The sequence below is a fragment of the Phacochoerus africanus genome, chromosome X (assembly GCF_016906955.1).
Source record: "Phacochoerus africanus isolate WHEZ1 chromosome X, ROS_Pafr_v1, whole genome shotgun sequence".
Taxonomy (NCBI): domain Eukaryota; kingdom Metazoa; phylum Chordata; class Mammalia; order Artiodactyla; family Suidae; genus Phacochoerus; species Phacochoerus africanus.
Genome location: NC_062560.1, coordinates 105,361,259 through 105,388,152, shown reverse-complemented (window position 1 = coordinate 105,388,152; position 26,894 = coordinate 105,361,259). Strand labels below are relative to the sequence as shown.

Sequence of the window (26,894 nt, the reverse complement as noted above, 5' to 3'; positions counted from 1 at the left end):
CAGTTCATAGCATAAGTGATGCATGGACTTTAAATAGGAGCATAGAGAGTTCATCTGTATTAACAGGTGAAAAAGTAGCATATGTGGGTACAGTTATTGGTAGGTGGGTAGATCTGATGGTGAAAGTTTGTAGAAGTCCTATTGATTGCTTCAGTTTTCTTGCTGAAATAGAAAGCAAGGTCATCTTCTGAGAGGGGATGAGAGAAGAGGTACTGGAGCTTAGGAGAGGAGGTAGGAAATTGTTGTATAGGAGAGTGAGAGAGTGAATGGACAAGAGAAATAGTATGGTTGACCAGCAGCGTTAAGGACACTTAGGGATGGATATGTGAATTAGCACTTTGGGAGGAGTTGTAGCTATTGGTAATATTAAAGTTTAGGATATGGGATACATGGCTGGGATAGGGTAGAGAAGATCTTTGGAAGAGAGAAGTTCAAGGAACTGAGAGACCAGTGTGATGAAAGCATCACTAACATGTATATGAAAATCTCTCAAAATTAAGAAAGGGATAAAGTTGAAGAGAGTGACAGTGAATCAGAAGCTAAGATCATTGTTACATGAAGGGCAGTGACCCAGGAGGCCATACATGGCAACAATAGGACATAACTGAAAATGGCAGAGTAGAGAACTCCAGAGCTTTATCCCTTCATAAAAGCACCCAATGACCTGGCAAAAAAACTGTCAGTCAGCTTTTACAGAACTCTGGAACTTAGTAAAAAAAAAAAACTTAAAACAATCAAGGAAAGGCTTGGTGAAGAAGGAGGCTACTGCTTTGGGATAAGAGAATACTGTGACAATTTTAAATTGCCTGTGTACTATTCCTCATACCCAGATTGATTGATGGTGGCTGGGAAGATAGAAGCCTGTATTCCTAGTATAGATAGCTAATGCCAGAAGATATAAAGAATTGTTCTCAAAGAATTCAGCCTGTCTGGCTGCTCCCTGAAGGACTGGTCCAAGGGCCTCTCTTTGTTTTGCCTGAGTGGGAGTATTCTTGGGTCTGGGGTGGCTTTTGCCAAAAGCATTTAAAGTCAGAACTGTTGGCTTTAGCAGCCTGGGGTAAGAGATGACAGTTGGGCAAGCAATAAAGAGAGCTGAAAGCCTAGGAAGGAACAAGTTGGATAAGTAGATACATAGGGGAATAGGGACTTTAAAAAAGTTCCTGCATGTATCACAGAATCAGAAAAAAAAAAAGCCAAGCACATTGTGCAGAACTAGATTCATGCTTAGAAAAGGTCTGAGAAGACCCTAAGCTTTTTCCTCTGACTGGCCTTCAGGCTCTGCACAAGCAGAAAGTGAAGACTAAGAGAGTTTTAAATGGCCTGGCCAAGTGTTGAGGAGTGCCCTAACATAGAGCCAATGTACAAAGACAGGAAGAGTATTTTTTTTTTTTTGCTTCTTCCATTTTCTCTTCAGGCCTTTAAGAAGTTCAGAACACTAGCTGACTACTAAGCTAGAAGAACACAGATTTCAGTGGCCATACACGACAATAATATAAACTTTAAAAATGAGGTTTTTTTTTTTTTTTTTAAAAAAAAAAAAAAAAACAACCAAAAAAATGTTAAGGATCTGGTGTTGTCATTGCAGTGGCTTGAGTTGCTGTGGTGACTCAAGTTCGATCCCTGGCCTAGGAACTTCCACATGCTGTGGGTGCAGCCCCCCAGAAAAATGAGTTTAGAGAAGTCACTAAAAAAGCGTACAACAGTAAAACCACAACAAGCAGCATCAACAAATCTCAGAGGGGGGCAGAATCTGACTTTCAATATTGTCTAATTGCCAGACAATATACACAATGTTCAGTTTTCTATAAGAAATAATGTGTTATGCAAAGAAACAAAGTAAGGCTCATTCATAAGAAAAAGGAGGAGTTCCCTTTGTGGCTCAGCAGTTAATGAACCCAACTGGGATCCATGAGGATGCGGGTTTGATCCCTGGCCTTGCTCAGTTGGTTAAGGGTCTGGTATTATGATGAGCTGTGGTGTAGGCCACAGACGTGGCTCAGATCCCACGTTGCTGTGGCTGTGGCGTAGGCCGGCAGCTGTAGGTCTGACCTGACCCCTAGCCTCAGAACTTCCGTATGCCTCAGGTATGGCCCTAAAAAGCAAAAAAAAAAAAAAAAAGAAATTAATAGAAACTATCCTTGAGGAAGCCCAGGGAATGGAATTACCAGATAAAAAATTTATTTTTAAATAAATAAATCCATGTATTGTTTGGGGGGTATGCACCTCTGCCAATAGACAGATAGATGATAGTTAGATATGGTCTAGATCTTAAAATAACTGACACACACACATCTCCCAAACTCTGTGAAAATACAAAGCTTATTATAGTATCAGTCTTCACTAGATTACAAGTTTTAGAAGCTGCATTCAATTTAAAAATAGTTTTTGGAAAAATATATCCCAAATATTACCACTATTCTGTAGTTAGAAAAACTGTAAATAGGGTGATAAATTGAGGTACCAGAGGTGGGATAGGCCTTTTAGTCTGAGAGGCTACTTTGTGAAGTCAGAGTAGAGTCTGGTCTAAGAGACCTTCAGAAAAGTGGCTGCTCCAACCACCAAATCAGCATGTTGAGACACTGAAATACTCAAATCTGAATAAGGACCATCCCTAAAGATTAAATATTTATTTGGATGAGCATCTTTCAGTAGGAGTGGGTGAAGAGGGGAGAGGATATGTCCAGAAAGTGGTTGCCGAATCTCCTGCATTCTCCTAACAGAACCCTCAGATAAATAATTTAAACCAACAGTCTCGAATATACTTATGATATGTAGGAAGCCATGGGAAAAGAACTAAAGAAAACCAGGAAAACACTGTCTCACTAGACAGAGAATATGAGTTAAAAAGTAGAAATTATAAGAAAGGGAACCAAACAGAATCTGGAGTCAAAAAGTATCATAATTGAAATGAAAAATTCATTGGATGGGTACCTCAGCACATCTGAGAGGGCTGAATAAACAATTAGACAACTTGATAAGTCAATTGAGGATATTCAGTTTGAGGAGCAGAAACAGAAAAGAACAGAGCCTAAAGGACCACAGGAAACCATCAGGTGTACCAATATGTACATTGTCGAACCCCAGAGGCAGAGGAGAGAGAAAAGGGTAGAAAGCATATTTGAAAAAATAATGGTCAAGAATGTCCCAAATTTGATGAAAGATATGAATCTACACATCTAAGAAACTACTTGAACATCAAGCAGGATAAACTTAGATCGACTGAGACACGTTATAGTCACATTGTGAAAAGGCAAGAGAATCTTGAAAACAGCAAAACAGATGTGTGACCTATTGCATACAAGAGATCCTCAATATGATTGACAGCTGATTTCTCTTCAGAAGGCAGTGGGATGGCATATATAAAGTGCTGATTAAATGAAACTGTTGATCGAGAATTCTATATCCAGGAAATATATCCCTCAAAGATGAGAGATTATGACATTCCAAGATAAACAAGGGCTGAGGGAGTTTGTGGCTAGTAGACTTGCCCTATAGGAAATGCTAAAAGTAGTCCTTTGGGCTGAGACGAAAGGACACTAGACAGTAACGAAGCCAACTGAAGAAATAAAAAACACTGTGCATAAAGGTAGATACATGAGTAAATATAAAAGCCAGTATCACTCTATGTTTTGGCTTGTAGCTCCCCCTTTTTTCCGATAAGATTTAAAAGACAGCACAGGGAACTGTGTGTGATTGGGTCACTTTGCTGTACAATAGGAATTGAAGAAACATTGTAAATCAACTTTAATTTAAAAATAAAAGACAGGAATAAAATAATTATAAATCTAATTGGCATACAATGTGTAACAATATAAAAGTGGAAGGGTAGAGGTTTATAGGTGCAGAGTTTAATATTTATAGGTGCAGGTGTATAATATTGAAGCTAAGTTGGTATTAATTTAGAGTAGGTTAGTATATGTTTAAAACGTTAATTGTAACACTCAAGGTAACCACTAAGAAAATACCTAAAACATAAATAGAAAAGGAAAGGAGAAGGGAATCAAAATGGTACCCTACCAAAAAAAAAAAAAAAATCAAACATCAAAGGCAGTAATGGAGGAAATAGGAAAACAAAAAATAAGACATTTAGAAAATAAATAACAAAATGGCACAAGTCCTTCCTTATCAGTAATTTAAATGTAAATGGGTTAAACTTTGTAGTTAAAAGAGTTTGGCAGAATGCATAAAAAAAGCATGATCCAACTGTATATTAATCTGTAAGAAACTTAAAGATCCAAAGATACAAATATGTTGAAAGCAAAAGTATGGAAATAGAGACCCCATGCAAATAGTATCCAGAAGAGAGCTGGGGTGGCTATATGGAATATAAGACAAAAATTTTTAATAACAGGTAACAGAAGATATTATATATTTATATTAAATGATTGACCTATCAAGAACATACAACAGTTATAAACATATACCAAATGGAGCCTCACAATACATGAAGCAGCATTAACAGAATCGAAGGGAGAAATAGTTCTACAATAACTGTTGGATATTTCCATACCCTGCTCTCATTAATGGATAGAACAACTAGACAAAAGATCAGTGAGGAAATAGAGGACTTGAACAACACTGTAAACCAATTAGACTTAACAGGTATATATGGAACATTCTATCCAACAATGATAGGTTATATACTCTTCTAAAAAGTGTACATGGAACATTCTCCAAGATAGACCTAATATTAGAGGACAAAACAAGTCATAATACATTCATAATGTTGAAATCATACAAAGGATGTTCTTTGACCACAGTGGAAAGAATAGTCTGAAAACAACTAGTGGTCTGGGGAAAATAGCCACCACTTGACTGGGTTATAGTGGGAGTGGTGTCCCTAGTGAGTGCTAGGCTCTGTTCAAGCATGAAGGTGAAAGGAACATTTAGAAGAGAGGTTTAGGGTTTTGCTGAGGATGGATCATAAATTCCAGAGGATTCCATGGAAGTTTTTCAAGAATGTGGAAAGGTCAGATAGGACAAAACAGGGATTATGCAGAGCAGTGTGAAGATCAGAGTATGGGAGGTGACATTTGTTCTGAGAGTTGGGGGCTTCTTGTGGGACTCACTTAAATAGAGATAATGGGAATGATGAGAGTATTCCTGGTGGATTCAAGTCAGGTAGTGAGCTTTTGTGGGTTTGCACTTAAACCCTAACCACCATTTGTTTTTATGAGGAAATGTTTTGATATAAATAACCATTTAAAAACATTTAAAATCAGACTCTTGTTAAGTTGGAGAGTTACCTGTCTTAAAAATTATAGTGAAACAATCCCTTTTTTAATATGATATCTTTTAGTTTCATTAGCTTCATATGTTATGGGCATAACACCTACCATAATTGTGGAGGGAGCCTTACTTACAAAGATCTTATTTTCAGTGTTGAATAGAAACAGAACATAATGTATTGCCATTGTTTGCTTTTTATTTGCATTTTACCATTTAGCAATTGACAGTTGTCCTCCCTTAATTCTTCTATTCTTCTGACGCCATGCATTTTAAAATTTAAGGAAAAGTCTTATTAATAGCATTCAGAGATCTTCCGTTTCTCTGTTGGGTTTGTAGGCCTGGGCTAGAATTGGCTATTCTTTGTTTTAAAATGTTGATTTATCCATGTGTAATAAGTATAGATACCTATTTTGGGGGGAAATCAACTGACAAGCAGATATGCTTAGCACAAAACCCCAAAAAATAATAGGGAGAAAAGTATAAAGCAGGCACAGGTGGTTCTGCACTTCCAGATTTGTCAGTCTTGTCTGTCTGCATCTCCACTGAGAAGTACTTGAAAAAGCAAGTTAAGAAAACATATATAAACAGAAACCCAAACTAAATATTATGCAGTATAAAATCTCATTCTTTTCAAGTTTCAGATTTTATTCAAATATTTGCATGTATTGTAAAATGTGACCATTTTTGAAACTGCTTTCCCTGTGTTCTTTGGAAGATGTTCCAATGTGAAAAAGGATGTTCACATAATTATCTTTGGCCTGTTCTTCATGATCAGGAAGAGCAGTGAAGCTTATTGTTCACATAGAGTTACTCGATCCAATCGTTCTTGATTATTGGTAGATAAAGGATATGATTTTAGTTGTACTTTATGCACTAAATAAAGACTTTTCTTTTGTTTTTCAAGGAACCAAATGGAGAGACTCCTTCATCTTTATACAGAGTTGCAGCAGTACTTCTACAATTTAATCTTATTGATTTAGATGATCTTTATGTACATGTAAGTTAAGTGGGCTGCTAAGAATATTTGCTTGTCCATCCCAGGGGTGGGGAAGAGGAGTAGACAGCCATATAGCACTCCACGATTTGTTCTAGGCTCTCAAGTCTTAATTTTTGAAGCCCTAGTGCATTATTGTTTTGTTTAGTTTATAAAGTGAATGAATTTAGTTCATTGGAACTATGGAAATGAAATACCTTTTGTCACTGTTACAGAATTCAAGATTGGCTATGAAGTTAAAGTTCTTAACTGTCATCAAGGCATATCTCATGGAAAGAGAGGCCAAGTTCTAATCAGTTTGGCTTTACTTAGACTTGTGTATTGTACACAATCTATGGGAAATATGGGATTACCTAGATAGTTCGTTCTTTTCCTCCAAATGTTAATTTTTAAATTCATCCTCATTCAGGATGAGTGGGGAACTTTAAAACAATGACTTCTCTGGTGTTTTTACTGGATAATAAATGACTAGTATTGTGCTTTTATTGCTGGATCTAGGATCTAGAGGGGGGTATGTGTCATTGTGATTGATGACCTCTAGTTTAGCAACTGTTTAGCCTGTCACTTTGAAAATACTAGGTTTGTAGCATAGAAATTCCTGTTTTATTAGTTTGTGCATTAGGATATCTATGAGCTTAAACCTGTCCAAAGCTGACATCATCCTCACTGCCTCTGAAATCACTTTCTAACTTCCTTGTCTATCATTACATGTTGCGGTTACAGAGTTGAATGAAATTTGGTCACTACCTTGGAAGCAGTCATAGTCTAGCAAGGGAGAAAACATTTTATGTTATGTAATAAGTACTTAATTGGAAGTATTTATAAAGTGCTGTGAGGGTTCAGAATGGATAGGACTGTCTGTCTTGGGGGGTATTCTGGAAGACCTTTCCAAAATACTAATTTTTTTTTTTTGGTCTTTTTAGGGCCACAGGTGTGGCATATGGGTGTTCCCAGGCTAGGGGTCTAATTGGAGCCACAGCCACAGCAACACCACATCCAAGCTGTGTCTGCAACCTGTACCACAGCTCATAGGAATGGTGGATCCTTAACTCACTGAGTGAGGCCAGGGATTGAACCTGGGTCCTCATGGATACTAGTCCAGTTTGTTAATGCTGAGCCACAACAGGAACTCCACCAAGATACTGTTGAACTGGGAACTTCATAGATGAGCTGGCCAGGTTTAAAAGGTGGGAAACTCTGTAGGTAGAGTTAACTGAATATAAAGACAGGAGATTGAAAAGGATAATAATTACCTTATGGGAATACCAGGAAGCTCAGAGTGGTTGGAGCCTAGGGTGTAATGTAGAGGAAAGGAGGATGGAAAAGTCAGTTGGGGCTAAACTGTGAAAGGCAGTTAAGTGCCATGGTAAGGAGTTTGGATTTTTCTTGTTGGGTGTAGAGACCCATTCAAGATCTAGAGTAGAGAAGGCATGTGAAAAATTGGTCAGATAAAGAATTTGAAAACATAGGTATGAGTTTTTAGGCAAATGTAGATTGACAGGACAAGTTGAAAACACAAAAATGATGATAGATTTATTACTGATATTTTTTAGTTTAACAGTAAAAGTAAGCAAAAATATCTGAATTATCTCTGTCAGGTTATAAGAAAATGATGGAGAGAGAGACCTATTTAAAAGGGAAATTACGGTCATGAATAGGCCAGGCTTCTTTCTTACAGTTTTATCAATTGAAAGTAGATAGTGTTTGCTTTTTTTATGTGCAAGTAGTTAATATTAGCTGTTTTATGAAATTTTAATGAACCATTTTTAGCTTCTTCCAGCTGATAGTTGCATTATGGATGAACACAAACGAGAAATTGTAGAAGCTAAGCAAATTGTTAGAAAACTTACGATGGTTGTATTGTCTTCTGATAAAATTGATGAGCGAGAGAAAGAAAAGGAAAAAGAAGAGGAGAAAGTGGAAAAGGTATATAGTTTATTCTGATAAAATTAATGTTGTCTTCTGGATTTAGAATTAACGAAATTTAACTTGTGATGGTCAGTCAGCTTATGGAAGAATAATTTCTTAATTTTGATTTTGGTGAAACCTGGTTTTTTGAATACTGATTTGCAAAGGTAGTTTTCTTTTTGATCTGATTGATGCCTTCCCAAAAGAGGCTGTCATGTTTTTTTCTTACATAAATTTCAAAATGTGTTCTAAATAAAATCACAAATATATTGACTATATTTGTGCTCTTCATGTTAATGTCTCTCAAGTCCTAAAGGGATTGTCAAAGATGAATGAATTCTAGGTCCCTGTGGCACAGTAAAACTCTTAAGTAGAACCTAATTTAATTCCAAGTCTGTAAACTGTCATGTTGTGTCTGCTAAATGAAAAAGATCCTGTTTTTATATTGTTTTATTTTTTTTCCAATAGTTAAAAACCTTGATTATATTTTCAGGAAAATACTATTGCATTTCCTATGAATGGCAGCTGTTGACATACATTGTTATATTATTTAGCTTATTTTTTTAAATGAAAAAAAATTAAAGAATTGTTGGTGTCTGTATTCTGAGTACTTTTGCTGTAATTGTTCTGTTTTAGCCACCTGACAACCAAAAGCTTGGATTGTTGGAAGCCTTGTTAAAGATTGGTGATTGGCAGCATGCACAGAACATTATGGATCAGATGCCTCCATACTATGCAGCTTCACATAAGCTAATAGCCCTTGCTATTTGCAAGCTTATTCATATAACTATTGAGCCTCTCTACCGACGGTATGTTACTATATGCTTTACTAATGGAGGTAGAAATAGTTTAGGACTACAAAAAATATCTGCATATTTATCTTGTCTTCTCAAACTAAGCATATATTTTAGTATGTTTTATCACAAGATAAGAACTATTCACAGAGCATATCAGTGTGGCAGTTATTAATCAGTGATTTGTCTTATATCATCTAGACTAAGTGTTGCAGAATGTGTAGTCTAAAAACTATAGGTTAGACTTCTAGGTTGAGTTTGCTCTATTGAGAGTGAAGACTTCATTCTTTTATTTTTGACTTTTCTTCATCTCTTGGGGAGCAGAGAAATCCTAAGAGTTTTATTTGATATAATTTTCCTCTATCCCAGGTTGAGTGGCTCTGAGTGAGGCCTTTGCCTCTCTGCTTGCCTTATATCTCCTGGCATATAGGCTGCTGTTGGGAGAATTGCTAGTACAGCCTCTCTCATCATCCCTAGTTACTGTGTGGACCAGTCAGTCCTATAGCCTTCAGCCTACTTGCAGAATACTTAGGAGCAGTATTGGCATGAGCTCTGGCTTCAGCCCCACAGATCAGAGCCTGCCTCAAAAAGCCCCATCCTTGTGACTTGTACATATCTGCTGGCTGCTGCCTTCAGTGCCACCTGGGCTGTGGACCATGAAGGCTTCTTCTCAAAGAGTGACCCCTGTGACTCCACAGCGGGACATTTGCTCAGCAGGTGAGAACTCTGGACATGCTGTCCTTTTTAGTGTAACACCCTCTTTCGTTAATGCTGCTCACCTTCCCTGCTACTACCTACCTCATCCTCAGTCTAGGTAGTGGAACCCAGATTGAGAAGTGTTTATTGATTTGAATCAGTGTTGTTATATCTACATTTTTCTGTTTCATCTTTCAGTGTCTCTTAGGTCCATCCTTTGTTCCACATTCCCATATCCAAATTACTGATACTGGCCAAATTTACCTAAGAAGAAATTCATATGATATATGTTAAATGTTCCTTGGGATCTGCATTTCTCTGATTTCCTTTTCTTAGTGGTTTTGAAACAGTTTCCAAACCTCTGATTTTTTTTTTAACCAGTTAAATTATTTTTTTTTGTCTTTTTTTTTTTTCCTTTTCTAGGGCCGCTTCCCACAGCATACAGAGGTTCCCAGGCTAGGGGTCAAATCAGTGCTGTAGCCATTGGCCTATGCCAGAGCCATAGCAACACAGGATCCGAGCCGTGTCTGTGACCTACACTACAGCTCATGGCAACTCCAGATCCTTAACCTACTGAGCAAGGTCAGGGATCAAACCCGCAACCTCATGGTTCCTAGTCGGGTTCACTAACCACTGCACCACAACAGGAACTTAACCAGTTAAATTATCTGGTATACTGGTTAGGCATAATTGAAATCTAGAAAGCAAATATAAGCAAGAAAAGTTTTACTTACTAATTCATATGACTATTAACTTAAAATGGGGTATTGTATAGTATACATATAAACTTTCCCTTTTTTTTTTTTTTTGTAGAGTTGGCGTTCCTAAAGGTGCTAAAGGCTCACCTGTTAATGCTTTGCAAAATAAGAGAGCACCAAAACAAGCAGAGAGCTTTGAAGATTTGAGGAGAGACGTCTTCAATATGTTCTGCTACCTTGGTCCCCACCTTTCTCATGATCCCATTTTATTTGCAAAAGTGGTGCGCATAGGCAAGTCATTTATGAAGGAGGTTAGTAAGATTTTTTTCTTCCAAGCAGAAAACTAAGTTATGGAATGAAAATATTCTGAGTATATTTTTGTTATGTGTATCTCTAGAAATAAACTTAATTTAAGAAAAGATATGTTGAGTAAGGTTTGGGGAAAGTCAGTTGTGTCAACCATTTATGTATAAAAACATAAGTCCAGCCAGATTATTAGTCCAGTCCTCCAGATATGAAAATATGCTTTGGATAAGTGATTATTTTTTGAATCCCCTTATAACCAGTGGTTAATTCAACATTTTCTCATCTTGCTTTTCTTCTGCTCAGTTATTTTCTTGCCTGTAGTGTTGAATCACTGTCATTATATGTATGAAGTTCCTTCAACCTCAGACTGTTGAGGATCCATTCTTTAATTTTTTTTTTTGGTAAACTTTTTATTTAATGAAAACAATACAGAAAGTACACAAACCATAATTATACAGCTCAGTGACTTTTTCCAAACTAAACACTCATGTGTCCACCACTCAGGTGAAGAAATGGAACAGTACTAGCACCCCAGAGTTTTCCTTATATGCCCTTTCTATCACTACCCCAGGGTAATTGTTTATGTTAATATTGTTATTTTTTATTGAAGTATAGTTGATTTATAATATTGTTACTTTCAGGTATATAGCAAAACGATTCAGTTATATGTATATATTTATATTTGATTTTTGATTCTTTTCCATTACAGTTTATTACAACATATTGAATATAATCCCTTGTGTTATGTAGTAAATCCTTGTTGTTTATATATTTTATACATGGTAGTGTGCATCTGTTAATCCTATCATCCCAATTTGTCCGTCCACCCTTCCCCTTTGGTAACCATAGTTTGTTTTCTATGTCTGTGAGTCTGTTTTTTTATTTTTATTTTTTTTTGTCTTTTTTTTTTTTGTTATTGTTGTTGTTGTTGTTGCTATTTCTTGGGCTGCTCCCGTGGCATATGGAGGTTCCTAGGCTAGGGGTCCAATCGGAGCTGTAGCCACCGGCCTCCGCCAGAGCCACAGCAACGTGGGATCCGAGCCGCGTCTGCAACCTACACCACAGCTCACGGCAACGCCGGATCATTAACCCACTGAGCAAGGGCAGGGACCGAACCTGCAACCTCATGGTTCCTAGTCGGATTCGTTAACCACTGCGCCACGACGGGAACTCCTGTTTTGTTTTTTAAATAAGTTCATTTGTACTTTTTGAAGAGTCCACATATAAGTGATATCATATAATATTTGTCTTTTTCTGTCTGACTTAATGTGATAAACTCTATGTTGCTGCAAATGGCATTATTATTTTTATGCAGAGTAATATTTCTGTGTGTGTGAATACACCACGTCATCTTTACCCATCTATTGATGTCTACTTGGGTTGCTTCCATGTCTTGGCTTGTTATTATTTTTTAAAATTGGCTTTGAGTTGAAATTTACATACAGTAAACCTCACCCATTTTAAGTGTACAATTTGATGAGTTTTGACAAATGTATACAGTGTGTGTCTACCATCACAATCATGATATGGAATATTTTCATCATCCCAGCAAGTTCCCTCTTGCCCCTTTGCCATCAGTTCCCTCCCTTCATTGCTGGTTCCTGACAACCACTGGTAGGATTTCTGTCCCTGTTGTTTTGCTTTTTTCAGAACTTCACATACATGGAGTTGTATGGAATATACTCTTTTCTGTCTGGTTTCTTCCACTTAATGCTTTTGAGATTCAGTTGTTGCAAGTGTCAGCAGTTCCTTTATTGATGTGTAATATTTCATTGTATAGACAAAACAGTGTTTATCCATTTGCCAGTTGATAGGCATTTGGGTTGTTTCTAGTTGGGGGCTATTATAAATAAAGCTGCTATGGATATTCTTGTACAAGTCTTTTTTTGGGGGGGGCATATGTTTTTGTTTCCCCAGGAATGGGATTGCTGGGCCATATGGGTAAGTGTATGTTTAACTTTTTGTCAAACTTTTCCAACATGTGTGTACCATCTTGCATTCCTGAGAGCAATGTACATGACTTCCAATTGCTCCACATCCTCATCAACACTTGGTGTTGTCAGTCTTTTAAATTTTAGTCATTCTAAAGGGTGTGTAGTGCTATCTTTTGTGGTTTTAATTTGCATTTTCCTGATGATCAGTGATGTTGAGCATCTTTTCATGCCCTTGTTTGCCATTTGTAATCATCTTAATCAAGAATGTCTATTCAAATCTCTTGCCCATTTTTAATTCAGTTATTTGTCTTTTATTTTCAGTCTGATTTGCCTTGTCATTTTGTTTACTGTCTTTTGAAAAGCAAAAATTTTGAATTTTGATTAATTCCAATACAACAGTACTTGTATAGTTTGCTCTTTGTATTCTAAGAGATCTTTGCCTAACCAAGGTCTTAAAGCTGAAAAGAATACATAATTTCTTTTCAGTTGAAGGTAACCAAAAGAACCTAGAAATTGTTACAAGCACAAACGCAGTTTTCTCCAGTGTTTGGTGATTGCATCCAATTTTAGTTTTTGACAGTAACTGCATAAAAAATTTAACAACTGTTGTATATTAATCCCTTGACACCTGAAATATTTGATTTGGCTTTAATACTTTGCTGGTAGATATTTTTTAATACTCACAAATTTATATTGTATAATGATACGCTAAAGAAATCTGCTAAGTAGTTCATTACTATACATAACATTTATTGTATAGCATATATTCATAAAAAGGAAGTATAGCAGTGTTTGATTATCTTGATTGTTGTAATCTGAAAGGAATGAGTCATGTTAACTAGTGCCTATTCAAAGAACAAAAGGTTATTGGGTCTTTCCCAGTACATCATTTTGGAAAGCAAATGAAGTCAGCTTGTCCCATTACTGGTGATCGTGATCACTGGATTAAGGTGATGGCTGCAGGCTTTCTCCAGTGTACAGTTATTCTTTTTTTCCCTTTGTTGTTAATGTGTATCCTTTGGGGAGATGCTTTGAGACAATTTAAACAGCCTCTTTCTCATCTTACTTTCACCCACTAATGTTACTCTTTTTCATCAGAAATTTTAATATTCAAATCTCTTATTCTGAAATTCTTTCTTTGGCTACAAGTATCATAAACTTGTAAGCAGGAGACCAAACATTCAACTTGTGGAAGTCCCATATATAGACATCTGTATAAGTATATATGGATGTAGTATTGTTATCAAGATACACAGGTGTTAATGCTGTCACTCTTCCACTCCACCATCTCCCTCCTTTCTCTCTCTTCTATCACAGTTGTGCCTAGTGCCTGCTCCTAACTCCAGTCTATATTTTTTCAGAGGTAGAAGGGCAGAAGGGAAGCAAAAAATGTTTATTTTGTTCCCAGTGTGGGAAGAAATCTGTCTTCTCTCATTTCTAAGGTGGTGATAGGAAAAGTCAGTCTTTCCAGTGATCTGACTAAGAATTTTCTTACCCTAAAATATTTCAACATAACATATAGTTGGTTATGTGTTTATAGGTTTAAAAGGCTTTTGTTGCATAGCTAGGAATTTAATCAGGATTTATAACATTGCTTCTAAAGAGGGAAGGAGTGTGACCTGAGTTCTAAATAACAGTTTTACAATGAACAAATCTTTAACAAATCTCTTATTTTTAAGCTTGAGGTTGCTTGTATATATAAATTATGTGTATTTTAAAAAGAGCTTATAGGAATTCCTGTTGTGGCTCAGTGGAAACGAACCTGACTAATATCCATGAGGATGTGGGTTCGATCCCTGGCCTCGATCAGTGGGTTAAGGATCCAGCATTGCCATGAGCTGCAGGTCGCAGACATGCTCAGACCTAGCGTTGCTGTGGCTGTGGTGTAGGTTGGCAGCTGCAGCCCTGATTCAACCCCTAGCTCCGGGAACTTCCATATGCTGCAGGTGCGGCCCTAAAATAAGTAAACAAACAAATAAATAAATAAAGCTTATATACTTATACCAGATATCACTTAATAGCATAATCTTCTAGTCTGTAGTTATTTGTAATCATTTATCTCTCTGTGTGTGTGTGTGTGTGTGTGTGTGTGTGTGTGTGTATGTATTAGATTTGAGGTATGTAGTATAGGACTGTCAATGATTCTAAAACTTCACATGCAATCAGAATCACCTAGGAGACTTCTTAAAACAGATTGTTTGGCTCCATCTTCAGTTTCTGATCCATTAGGTCTGGGGTGGGACCTGAGAATTTGTATTTCTAACAAGTTTCCAGGTGCTGCTGATCCAAAGGCCAAACTTTGAGAATTGTTGTTCTAGTACATTAACCAATTTTGATTTTTTTTTTTTTGGGGGGCCGCCCAAGGCATATGGAGTTCTTGGGCCAGGGATCATATATGAGCTACAGCTGCCGGATCCTTAACCCACTGTGCTGGGTCAGGGATTGAACCTGCCTTCCAGCACTTCCAAGATGCTGCCGATCCTGGTGTGTCACAGCTGGAACTCCTAACCATTTTCATCTTTATTTCAGGCTTAAAAGAGGGAGGTGGCTCTGCAGAATATTTCTGTATGAATGGGCACATTTTGCTATCTTGAAAAATTTCTTTAATTACAGAGCACAGCTTTAACATGTTTACCTGACATACTTAAATGTTTTTGATAGCACCCATACACTTAAAGATGAATTCCTTGCTGCTTTTTCTTTTTTTGCATCCAGCTGATGTTAGTGGATTAAGTTGTTTATGATAGTGATGACTAAAATTGAGCTCTTACTCTGTGTCAGGTCCTATTCTGAGTAGTACTTTACATGCATCAGCTCATTTAATCTTTACCAAGCTCTTAGTGCTATAAGTTAAGTAACTTGTCCCAGGTCACTGGGTGACCTGACTTGTCCCAGGTCTTCCAGGTCACCTCACAACTTCAGAGGCCAAGTTCAAAGTCACCATGCCACACTGTCTATGCAAATATAGTATGTCTGAAATTGAAGAAATGATTGGTTTTCTAAATTTTGCAGTTCTTAAAATTCCTTGCTTTTTTAAATTGTTATCTGTGTCAGTGGTGTTTTATTTTATCTCTTCAGTCTCTGTTTTCATCTCATTCTATGTATCTCATCTCCAAGCATTTCTTGTTTTATTTTCATTCTTAATACTCTTTACTATGACAGTATGCAGATATGTGTGGAGAATCTTGTGTTTGTTCTTTGTGTTCTACTTTTTCCAGACTAAGTTCATTGTCTTTTATATGCTTTTATTGGTCTATTTCTGTTCCATAGTAGCTACAGCATTGCATCTTAATATAGACTGCTGTGTTCCATTTTCTTTCTGGTGTAGTGTGAATGAATCCTCATAGCCTTCCCACCTTATTTATGGCCAGTCCTTCTCCCCTCAAGCTACAGTTTGAGTATTGTGTTCTCTTTTCAATCTTTTTTGTAATCTAAAGTAGGAGAGTGAATGAGCTTGGTGAGGCTGAGTATAGCCTCTATTTAGGGGACCTCTGCTTTCTCTTCTGAGATGTGTGACCTGTTCTTTACTAGGTATGCCTAGCCAAGTGAGTATCTCCCTTGAGCTTTGACACCCTCATCCATCTGAACACATTTCTTTGAGAGGCAGCAGACCCTGGCAGCCAGAGTCATGCTGGGCTTCTATTCACAGGGGTTTTTCCTCAGGCTATTTAATTTACCTTAGACTATGTTACATAAAGGATTTTGTTAACTTACCTTCCTTGCTCTTCTTCTGGGGATTGGGTTAAGGGCAGGTACCATACCATACAGTAGAACAGTATCTTGTGTGAGTTTGTGTGTGTGCATCCCCTTGAAGTTATAGTATAGTTTCCTCTTGTTTGGTTGCTGGTAAATTTGGGGCATTAAAAAAAGGAAGACATACTTTGTTCATTGCATTAGGGATTGGGAGAGAAATTCTGTGTTTATGCTTCACTCTGTTATCTTAATTCAATTGTCTGGCTATTCTTTCTATGGCTATTTTATGTTGGCCTTTGGTAAAAAGGCAAAGTGCTCTAAACTAATTCACAGATAAAGCTCAGAGAAATTTAGATTCAGAAGGTCAGAGTATACCTTAGATTGAATGTTAGATGATGTTAGGAATACGTGATAATGATAATTGTGGTAATGTGGATGAATGACCTTATTCTTAGGAGATACGCACTGAATTATTTTGAGATGAAGTGTCATGTCTGCAATTTTTTTGGTCAAGGAAAAAAGGCAGGATGTTAATTGTTGACTCTACAAGGCAGGTGTATAGTTGTTTATGGATAGCATACTATCCATTCAGCTTTTATGTAAACTTGAAATTTTTTATAATAAAAATTTGGGTTGTTAGGGAGAATGTACCTTACACCATTGATTCTGAAACTCTAGTTTATGAACCAGCTACTTTAGAATTTTGGCTTGATGTTCACTATTTTTTGCTTTTGTTGTTAGCTGTTAGTGGAGGGAGAGTCTGATCCTGCTTCACTCCATTTATTTCATTTGAAAATTGAAGATTTAGCCTGGTTCTGTGGGTTAGAGCTCACAATATTTCCTTTGGATGAAGGTATGGTGTTCAGTCAAGTACAGTGAAATTATATCTATGTTTAGTTTTTGCGAATGTGACCAGACTAGTTCCATCAAAATACTCAGTGTGTATGGCTAGGAGTAAGGGTGAAATTGGAAACATTTTTTCCTTTCATTTTGGTTCAGTTTTTCAGGTCTCTTAGAGTATTTTACCACATTCAGTTGGTCTAGTTTTTAAACGGTGCTTTTATGTGACATAGCCCCTAAATGCAAGCCAGTCACTTTATTTCATGTTCACATCTCATGGTCATTTTATAGTGATTTCTGTAATGAGAAAAAAAGTCTTGAGTTGGACTTAAATGAAAGATAATGTGTCTCTATACTTTATAGACTTTTTGGGAATTGTAAGTAAATGCAATTTTTATGTGTTGACTTTGGAGCCTACCTTGCCCAAAGAGTTTTCATTTAAGGCTGTCCCCCCAGACAGAGTAATTAAAGGATTAAAGTTGATCATTAGGGTAACAAGTTTCTTCAAGATGAGCTGCTAGTGGAGTTCCCACTGTGGTGCATTGGGATCGGCTGTGTCTCTGCAGTACTGGGACTTAGGTTTGATCCCCAGCCCAGCACAATGGGTTAAGGATCGAGTGTTGCCATAGCTGTGGTGTAGGTGGCAACTGTGGCTTAGATCTGGCCTGGAAACTCCATATGCCATGGGGCAGCCAAAAAAAAAAAAGGAAAAAAAGATTAGCTGCTAACTACTTGCTGGTTATGTGACCTTAACTGGTCACTTTTCTAAGCCATAAATGGGTGGTAATACTTGCCTCATCTAGCTTCTGGGGTTGGAATGAGGATCAAATGAGATATGTCTAAACATTAATTAGATGGTAATAATTAGGTATGCAACTTTAGAGAGTTAACTCTAGTTGTCATGAATTCTTCAGATCATAATAAGTTATCACTTATATATGTTATCACTACACTAGTTTTTTGGTGATTTGTTTTAAAGTATTAGATTAAAGTCTTTAAATGTAGGATGCCACTTTATTTTATGTTTTTGGTCTTTTTAGGTCTGCACCCGTGGCATATGGAGGTTCTCAGGTTAGGGGTTGGATTGGAGCCACAGCCACTGGCCTACACCACAGCCACGGCTATGCAGGATCTGAGCTGCATCTGCAGCTTACACCGCAAGGCCGGATCTTTGACTCACTGAGCAGGGCCAGAGATCAAACCCGCATCCTCAGGGATACTACTAGTTGGGTTCTTAACACACTGAGCCACAACAGGAACTCCTAAGAGGCCACTTTAAAGTAGCAGCTTCATTTCTCTCAAGAGCAGATTCGATTTATATAGGAATGCCTTTAGCTTCTTTATGCTATAGTGGTAGATGTCCCCCCCCCCCGTGGAAATTTGTTATAAATTAGTAACAAATAAATCAAAGAATTGTTGTCAAAGGAAAGTTTTGTTGCTGAGGTTTTGTGACTTATGAACTAGTCAAGGGTAGTTATAAATACGTCTCTATTTTTAAAGTAGAAACAAATTTTGAAAAATACTTTAGACAGAACCTTGCATTATAATTCTTATTGTCCAAATAGAGACAGAGGCTGCTACCACTGGCACCATTTGTTAAGTTCCCCTATGTACTTTTGTTATTATAAGTTTTATACAATGCAAACAAGGAACTCTAGAGTTGGAGATTAAGCTTAATCTATAACACCCTTGCTATTTAATGAGCCTAAGCAAGGGAGAACTGTTAGGATGTTTATATTTGCATTGGCATTATCCTTTGCAATAATTGATTTGAACTCAGGTCACTTTAGCTATTACTGAATATCCCTTGTGACAGTTCTAATCAAAGTGTAGAATCATAGTTAAGGTAATAAATTACAAATAGGATCTTACTTTTTCCCATTAGCTATGCTTTTTACCTGAGAGGTATATAAACCTACAAGGATAGGCAGATATTGGAGTTCCCGTCATGGCGCAGTGGTTAACGAATCTGACTAGGAACTATGAGGTTGCGGGTTCGATCCCTGGCCTTGCTTAGTGGGTTAAGGATCTGGTGTTGCCGTGAGCTGTGGTGTAGGTCGCAGACTAGGCTTGGATCCCATGTTGCTGTGGCTCTGGCATAGGCCGGTGGCTACAGCTCGGATTAGACCCCTAGCCTGGGAACCTCTATGTGCCCTAGGAGCAGCCCTAGGAAAGGCAAAAAGACCAAAAAAAAAAAAAAAAAAGGATAGGCAGATATTAAATCAATTAATAGGAAGATGTAGACTCTTTGTAGTACAAATTGTAATGTAAAAAAATACACTTTTATATAAGAAGTAGAATTTTTAGTTTGGACCACATGCATGCTTTAACAATTGATTTAATCCCTGTACCTCCTCTCAGTGTTCAGTTTCAGAAAAAAAATTCTAAGTGTGTAAAAGAAAGGTAACATTTAAAATCTACCCTGGGATAAAAACTGAAAACCAGCATATGGTTATCCTGTGTGTAGGTGACCATATTATTTGGGGTTTTTTTTTTTTTGCATCTTAGTACATGTTTGTATAGATTAAAAAAGAAATGTGGTGGAAGGTAGTACTTTTCATTTAATACCTCTTCCTGTGTTTTCATAAATGATACATCAAAGTTAAGGGGTATTTCTAAGTGTTTTATAAAGTCTTTAAGACATTCTTATTGAAAGATGAAAAGACTTGAACCAAAAATTAAAAGGCAGTTCATTCTTGGCAAACTCAGGTTCCCGTAACTTTTAACTTATATAGGTTATAATTTCCCATTTCTAAGTTTTTTTTTTGTTGTTTGTTTTTTTTTTGGTCTTTTTCTCTTTTGAGGGCCACACCTGCGGCATATGGAGGTTCCCAGGCTAGGGGTCTAATCGGAGTTGTTGCTGCCGGCCTACGCCAGAGCCACAGCAATGCCAGATCTGAGCCTTGTCTGCGACCTACACCACAGCTCATGGAAACACCAGATCCTTAACCCACTGAGCAAGGCCAGGGATCGAACCCGCAGCCACATGGTTCCTAGTTGGATTCTTTTCCACTGTGCCATGACGGGAACTTCTCTAAGTTAGTTTTGATGGGTCTTTTTTAGATCCTTTCTAACAAAAAGATTTTTCTCATAGTTTTAAGACATAAATGTGAAGTTCTTAGCTTATTACATAGCATATAGTGCATACTCAACAAATCATAGTTAATAAGAACAAGAAAAATAATGTTGTAATCTACTTAGCTATAGCTTTCATTCCAGTCTAATCACAAATATTAAGTATGTTTCATTTTTTCTTTTTTTTGTTTTATAATGATTTTTATTTTTTCCATTATAGCTGGTTTACGGTGTTCTGTCAATTTTCTGCTGTTCAGCAAGGTGACCCCAGTTACACATACATTTATACATTCTTTTTTCTTACATTATCATGCTCCATCGTAAGTGACTAGATATAGTTCCCAGTGCTATACAGCAGTATCTTATTGATTATCCATTCCAAAGGCAATAATTTGCATCTGTTAACCCCAAGTTCCCAATCCATCCCACGCCTTCCCTCTCCCTCTTGGTAACCACAAGTCTGTTCTCCATGTCCATAATATTCTTTTCTGTGGAAACGTTCCTTTGTGTCATATATTAGATTCCAGATATAAGTGATATCATATGGTATTTGTCTTTCTGACTTACTTCACTCAGGATGAGAGTCTCTAGTTGCATCCATGTTGCTGCAAATGGCATGATTTTGTTCTTTTTTTATGGCTTAGTAGTATTCCATTGTGCATATATACCACATCGTCTCAATCCAGTCATCTGTCGATGGACGTTTAGGTTGTTTCCATGTCTTGGCTATTGTGAATAGTGCTGCAATGAACATGTGGGTGCATGTGTCTTTTTCAAGGAAAGTTTTGTCCAGATATATGCCCATTTTTTTCTCTTTTTGTCTTTTTAGGGCCGTACCTGCAGCATATGGATGTTCCCAGGCTAGGTAGGGATTGAATGGGAGCTGTAGCTGCCAGCCTACACCACAGCAATGTGGGATCCGAGCTGTGTCTGTGACCTACACCACAGCTCATGGCAATGCTGGATCCTTAACCCACTGAGAGAGGCCAGGGATCGAACCAACAACCTCATGGTTTACTAGTCGGGTTCATTAACCACTGAGCCACGATGGGAACTCCTTTTTCATTTTTTTTCCCTTTTCTGACATAAAGTATACTTTAGCATTTGAAACATTGATGGGTTAGAAGTGCTAAAAAATAGGACATGAATAATAAAAAAATAATTTATCTAGTTATATCTACAACTTTACCCAGCCTTTATTTCTCAACTCTCCAAGAGCCCCTTCTTGATGAACATACCTTTTTTGTCGGGGAGGAGGTGGTTGCTCAGTACTGTTGCCTCATCAGCTGCTCTGTCTTCATAAGGCAAGACTGGAACTTGCTTGGGGTCATTTATAACTGATGGTATGTCTAGACATGATTGCAGGTGCTCAATTTTATTCAGACTTAAAAAATTCAGTTCCTAACAGTACATTGGTAAGTGTAGTCTTGATCTCAAAGAGATCCTCAAAGATAGGAACCATCTTTGTCAGTTCCTCAAAGATAGCAACTCTCTCTGGTTCATCTCTGAATTCCCAGTGCCTGACACATAGTAAATGAATGAATGTATGTCTTTTATCCCTTCCTTTCTTCCTCCCATTTCTGCATGGCCATTCACTAAAACTTGTAGTATTCTATTGTGGGAATGGAGAGTCTTATATGTGCTCTCAAATAAAAAGCAAATTAAATTAAACTAAAAGAAAAAGAAAGCATCAAGGGAGTGGAATGCATCTTTATATCTTGTTACCAAGGAAGGTTACTTTTACCTGCATTACCTCTCTTATTTATTTTTTTGTTCATCTTTGGTAAAAACCTTTTTTTTTTTTTTTTTTTAGTACTTTTCTAGATAGTTTCATTGTGCTTTTTTCCATATTTTTCTTTTTTCAAATTTCCCTGCTTGTGAAATCTAGAGAATTGACATATAGACATGAGAAACAAATAAAAGTATATAGTAAGGGAATTAAGATAGTTTAGTAACTAAGAAAATGTTTTACTTCTATGGGTAAAACTATGTGTGGCTTTATTAGGTATGTTTGAATCATAGTATACCAGGAAAGGAGTAGCTTAATTGCAATACAATATAATACACTATAAACCTAGTTTTCTAGTTATGACCTACCCTTATTTCTATCTCCCAGTACATACCCAGGATGCTACCAGAATCCTCACCCCATCCCCCATCCCCAATAAAAGCAGCTATCCTTCATAACCTGACTCTTTATTTGCTGACTGGGATATATGTTGACTTAATAATCCTTTCTGTGGAAGGGAACTGTATTTTTTTAACCTACTAATGGAAGAAAATGTGATTATATGTATTTTCCCATCAAGGTAAAATGGCAGTCCCTGAGTTAGTCTTATGTGAAAATGTTGCACAGAAGTTAGACTTCCCTGTAGTAGCACCCATTAAATTATGCAAGCATGAAAACATAATGCACAAAATATCCTTATTTACCAATGAAATCAGAAGCCTGTTAGCTTCATGTTAGCTTTTCTGTTTCCCACACTTGGTATTGAGCTAAATCCTTTCCAGAAATCTTGATTGTCCTTGAGTATCAGTGCTTAGCCATCCTTTTGGTCTTTGCACACTCCCCCAACACTCCACCTGCCTACACACACAAATGTTACTCATGATTTCATTTTGAACGAATAGACAGCATTGTCATATATGGTACTTCAGCAGCTCACCTGCAAATCACTGGTAAAATAATGACCGAGGCCTTTTCGAAAAATTCAGTCTGCCCAAGTTTTGGTTTGGTTTTTGTTAGCAATGTTATTAATATTTTGGGCTTATTTCCTAGTGAGGGCTTAAGTAATGGTGAATTAAAACATAGCTTTAGATTTCTTTGGGTTTTATTTGTGCTGTTGCTTTAATGTTAGACTTTTATTAATTCTGTAGGGGGAAAACTAGAATGTCTGGATAGAGAAATGCAAATTCATTAAAGCTAAATTGTACTGGCTACAATTTTATAGTAAATACTCAATTTTAGGATGCTTTGGTTTGTGATAATGAGGTTGAGAAAAGAGTTGGCTTATAATTCTGACATTTAAGATTCATGAATGTCACAAATTATTCGTAGGTTAGAAATGTAGATGAGAATTTTAAATGCTAATCAGTAATACTGGCTAAATTTAAAATCTACATGTGTGTAAAAGTAAGGAACTGAGTCATAGCCACATGCAAGTTAAATGTTTTTTTCAAATTAGAAACTAAATTGAGGCAGCATAATCTTAACCTTTTTGCATTTTATTTATAGTTTTTTTTAATTTTAGTTTCAGTCTGATGGAAGCAAGCAGGAAGATAAAGAGAAAACGGTAAGAAACCAGAAAAATCCAGTGTGTCTAATGTTTGTCTAGTTACAGCATACTGTGAAGAAGCTTTAATCACCTATGTGTGTAATTACTTTATATGTGTGTAATTACTTTATACTGAACATGTTGAATATAGCTTTGGGCGTATCATGCAAAGTATCTTATTGACAACCTTCTGTTTTTGAGGATTACCATGTTGAAAAAGGCAAAGGGATAAAGGTCCCTCATTCTTGCTACCCCTTTCCTTCACTCACTTCATTTGCTTTCTTAGATGGAGAAACACAAATAACCATTGTGAAAAGTATAGTGATACTGTAAGGGTAGTGTAGACCATTAATAGATATGGTCTCTTATGAAATAAAGGAATGGCAATTTTATGAGGCTTACATAAATTTATTTGGGGGGTATTAATATGGACCTCTTACTGAAATAATTTTTCTCCCTTCTTCTTAGGAAGTTATCCTTAGCTGTTTGCTTAGCATTACTGACCAGGTATTACTTCCATCTCTTTCTTTGATGGACTGCAATGCTTGTATGTCTGAGGAACTGTGGGGAATGTTTAAGACATTTCCATATCAGCATAGGTAAATACATAATATCTTACTATTTTTAACTACTATTCTAGTGCATTAACCTCTAAGTGTTTAACTTTTTCTAATTCTTCATCTCATCATTTTCAAAGATATCGTCTGTATGGCCAGTGGAAGAACGAAACTTACAACAGTCACCCACTTTTAGTAAAAGTTAAAGCTCAAACAATAGACAGAGCCAAATATATTATGAAGTAAGTTTTAATTATTTTTCTTCTCATTAATCTTAAGTATATCTGGATCTAACTTACTCTCTTTTGGCCAGTTTATGTCTGAGCCTCAATTTTGAGGAAGCCCGAGAGTATTTGCTAATGGTATATCTGATTATATACTGCAGATAGAGTGACTATCAATTTTGTGATTTTTAGCTCATTTTGACTACCAGTTAGTTTTTGTAGCCATCATGTTTATGTAGCTATAAAATCTAATAAAAATCCTGTTTAATGCATCTTTATGGGTTTTTTTTTAAAGGAGAGTTTACTCTGTGGCCTTTGCTCAGTTTGCATTATACATTCAGTGTCTTATACGAGGTAGTCAAAGTTCTAAGAATTTCTTCTGCTGAAGTTATAATAATAAATGTTTTTTTTCTTTTTGGACCATCTAGTCAAATCATGCAGAACTATCTCCTTAGGGAGTCAGCTTTTGAAAAATTTCCATTTTTTTCATTTGTGTGCTTTATTTCATGTCATTAAAACATAAGAGTGATATTATTTTACTTACTGGCAAACTGTTTGAAATTTAATTATGAGAATTATATACTTCAGATATCGGTTTAGATACTAAATACACTGCTCTATTGCAAGGCTGTTTATTGTCATTTCTTTTATATCCATGCAGTGGTATGGTTATTCTAATTAGAAGTAGTACATTCTCTAGTTGAAATAGATTTAACAGTATGCAGTGATTTACTTTCTTTGCCCAATGATCTTGTCCCAGGTTATAATCTACCAGGGAAACAGGTGTGTACACCGTCACAATCTAGTTTAATAGGTGCTGTTATACAGTATCCATAAGTTCTGTAGGATAGTAGAGAAGAGAATGAATTCAATTTCACCCTATGGAAGTTGGGGAAAGCATGGAAAGAGATGGTATTAGAACTGGTCCTTCCTAAAAAGAGTTCCTGTCTTAAGAATTCCCTAAGTAGAGTTTCTAGCTTAATAATAGCTAATATTTATGAAGCCATTACTGTGTGGGCCAGGCACTGACCTAAGTGCTTTAGCTTTATTTGGATTATTTAATATTATTGAATCTGTCTCTTCCACTCTCTACCACCACTTACTCCTTTTATCTCTAGTATTACAGTGCCTTGCATTATTCTTTTTCTTCAAAATCTTTTGGTGACTAACCATCGCCTGCAGATTAAATATCAGACTTTATGGCATGATGATACAAGAGAACTTCCATGATCTGTCTCTCCCTATTTCCATTCTCATTTCCTGCCAAGTCTATACCTGTAGCTGAAATGGGCCCACCTAGGTTTCCCTGAATGTGCTATGGTCTCCTTTTCCTTTATATCTATTTTTTATTTCTTTTGTTTGCACAAGTTTTCCCTTCACCTCTTTTTCCTCTCTCCATCTGGTGCCTTCATCCTTGTAAGGCAGACTGCAGTGTCACCTCTGTGAAGCATTCCGTAGCACATACTGCCAAACACACTTGATTGTTTCTTTATTTGGGCCACCACTGTCCCATATGCATATAACACTATCATACTGCTTAGATACATTGCTGATTTAAAATAATCTAATTTTTTGAATAGTTTATACATTCACATGGTGTAAATTTCAGTAGATATAAAAAGTCTCTCGCCTTGTTCACTCAGTTCTCCCAAGGGAAAGAAAAAGTGGCCACTGCTTAGTTTCTGATTTATCCTTCCAGGTATTTTTATGTATATGCAAGTGAGTACAAATATATTATTCCCTCCCTTTTTATACTATTGATAGCATATAATAAGTACTGTTCTATAATTCGCTCTGTTTATTTAAGAGTATAAGCATTTTAAAAATGGTTTTGAGGAGTTCCCATCGTGGTGCAGTGGTTAACGAATCCGACTAGGAACCATGAGGTTGCGGGTTCGGTCCCTGCCCTTGCTCAGTGGGTTAACGATCCGGCGTTGCCGTGAGCTGTGGTGTAGGTCGCAGACGCGGCTCGGATCCCGCGTTGCTGTGGCTCTGGCGTAGGGCGGTGGCTACAGCTCTGATTCGACCCCTAGCCTGGGAACCTCCATATGCCGTGAGAGCGGCCCAAGAAATAGCAAAAAGACCAAAAAAAAAAAAAAAAGTTTTGAATCTGTCTCCCAAGCTGTGCCGAGCTTGAGAGCCGGAGCTGGTTATTCTTCCTTGTATTCCTAGTGCTTAGCACTTTGCCTGTCATAGAAGACATTAATATGAGTTAATGAATAAGTAAATTAATAAAAATGTTTATTACAGAAGATTGTGTGCAGAATTTTTTTTTTTTTGGTCTTTTTTTAGGGCTTTACCCATGGCATATGGAAGTTCTCGGGCTAGGGGTCGAGTTGGAATTGCAGTTGCTGTCCTGCGCCACAGCCACAGCAACACAGGATCTGAGCCACATCTGCAACCTACACCACAGCTCACGGCAGTGCCAGATCCTTAACCCACAGAGCAAGGCCAGGGATGGAACCTGCATCCTCATGGATGCTAGTCAGATTCGTTAACCGCTGAGCCATGTTGGTAACTCTGGGGTCCCTCTTTTTCATGGGAAAAATCAAAACTGGGCCATGGAGAGTGGGAAGAGAAGCAGTTTTTTTATGAAATAATTTTGACTGATAGATCAGTTTTGTCATAAGAAATTTCTTAAGATAATTATATCAAGTTTGTCATTTCCAGA

The 26,894-nt window shown here is 36.9% G+C and overlaps 1 protein-coding gene across 12 annotated transcripts in view; it reads left to right on the top strand.

Moving 5' to 3' along the window:
• THOC2 (THO complex subunit 2) overlaps positions 1–26,894 on the top strand; it is a 114,455-nt gene that overhangs the window by 48,520 nt on the left and 39,041 nt on the right. For all 12 annotated transcript variants that reach the window (XR_007132760.1, XR_007132761.1, XR_007132762.1 and 9 more), the window contains exons 9-15: positions 6,134–6,226; positions 7,994–8,149; positions 8,768–8,940; positions 10,435–10,630; positions 23,419–23,460; positions 23,911–24,041; positions 24,140–24,241. Coding sequence is in view for 8 of the 12 variants with exons in the window: in XM_047763940.1 (XP_047619896.1) it covers positions 6,134–6,226; positions 7,994–8,149; positions 8,768–8,940; positions 10,435–10,630; positions 23,419–23,460; positions 23,911–24,041; positions 24,140–24,241 (893 nt within the window). In the remaining 4 variants the exon portion in view is untranslated. The remainder of the gene's footprint in view (positions 1–6,133; positions 6,227–7,993; positions 8,150–8,767; positions 8,941–10,434; positions 10,631–23,418; positions 23,461–23,910; positions 24,042–24,139; positions 24,242–26,894) is intronic.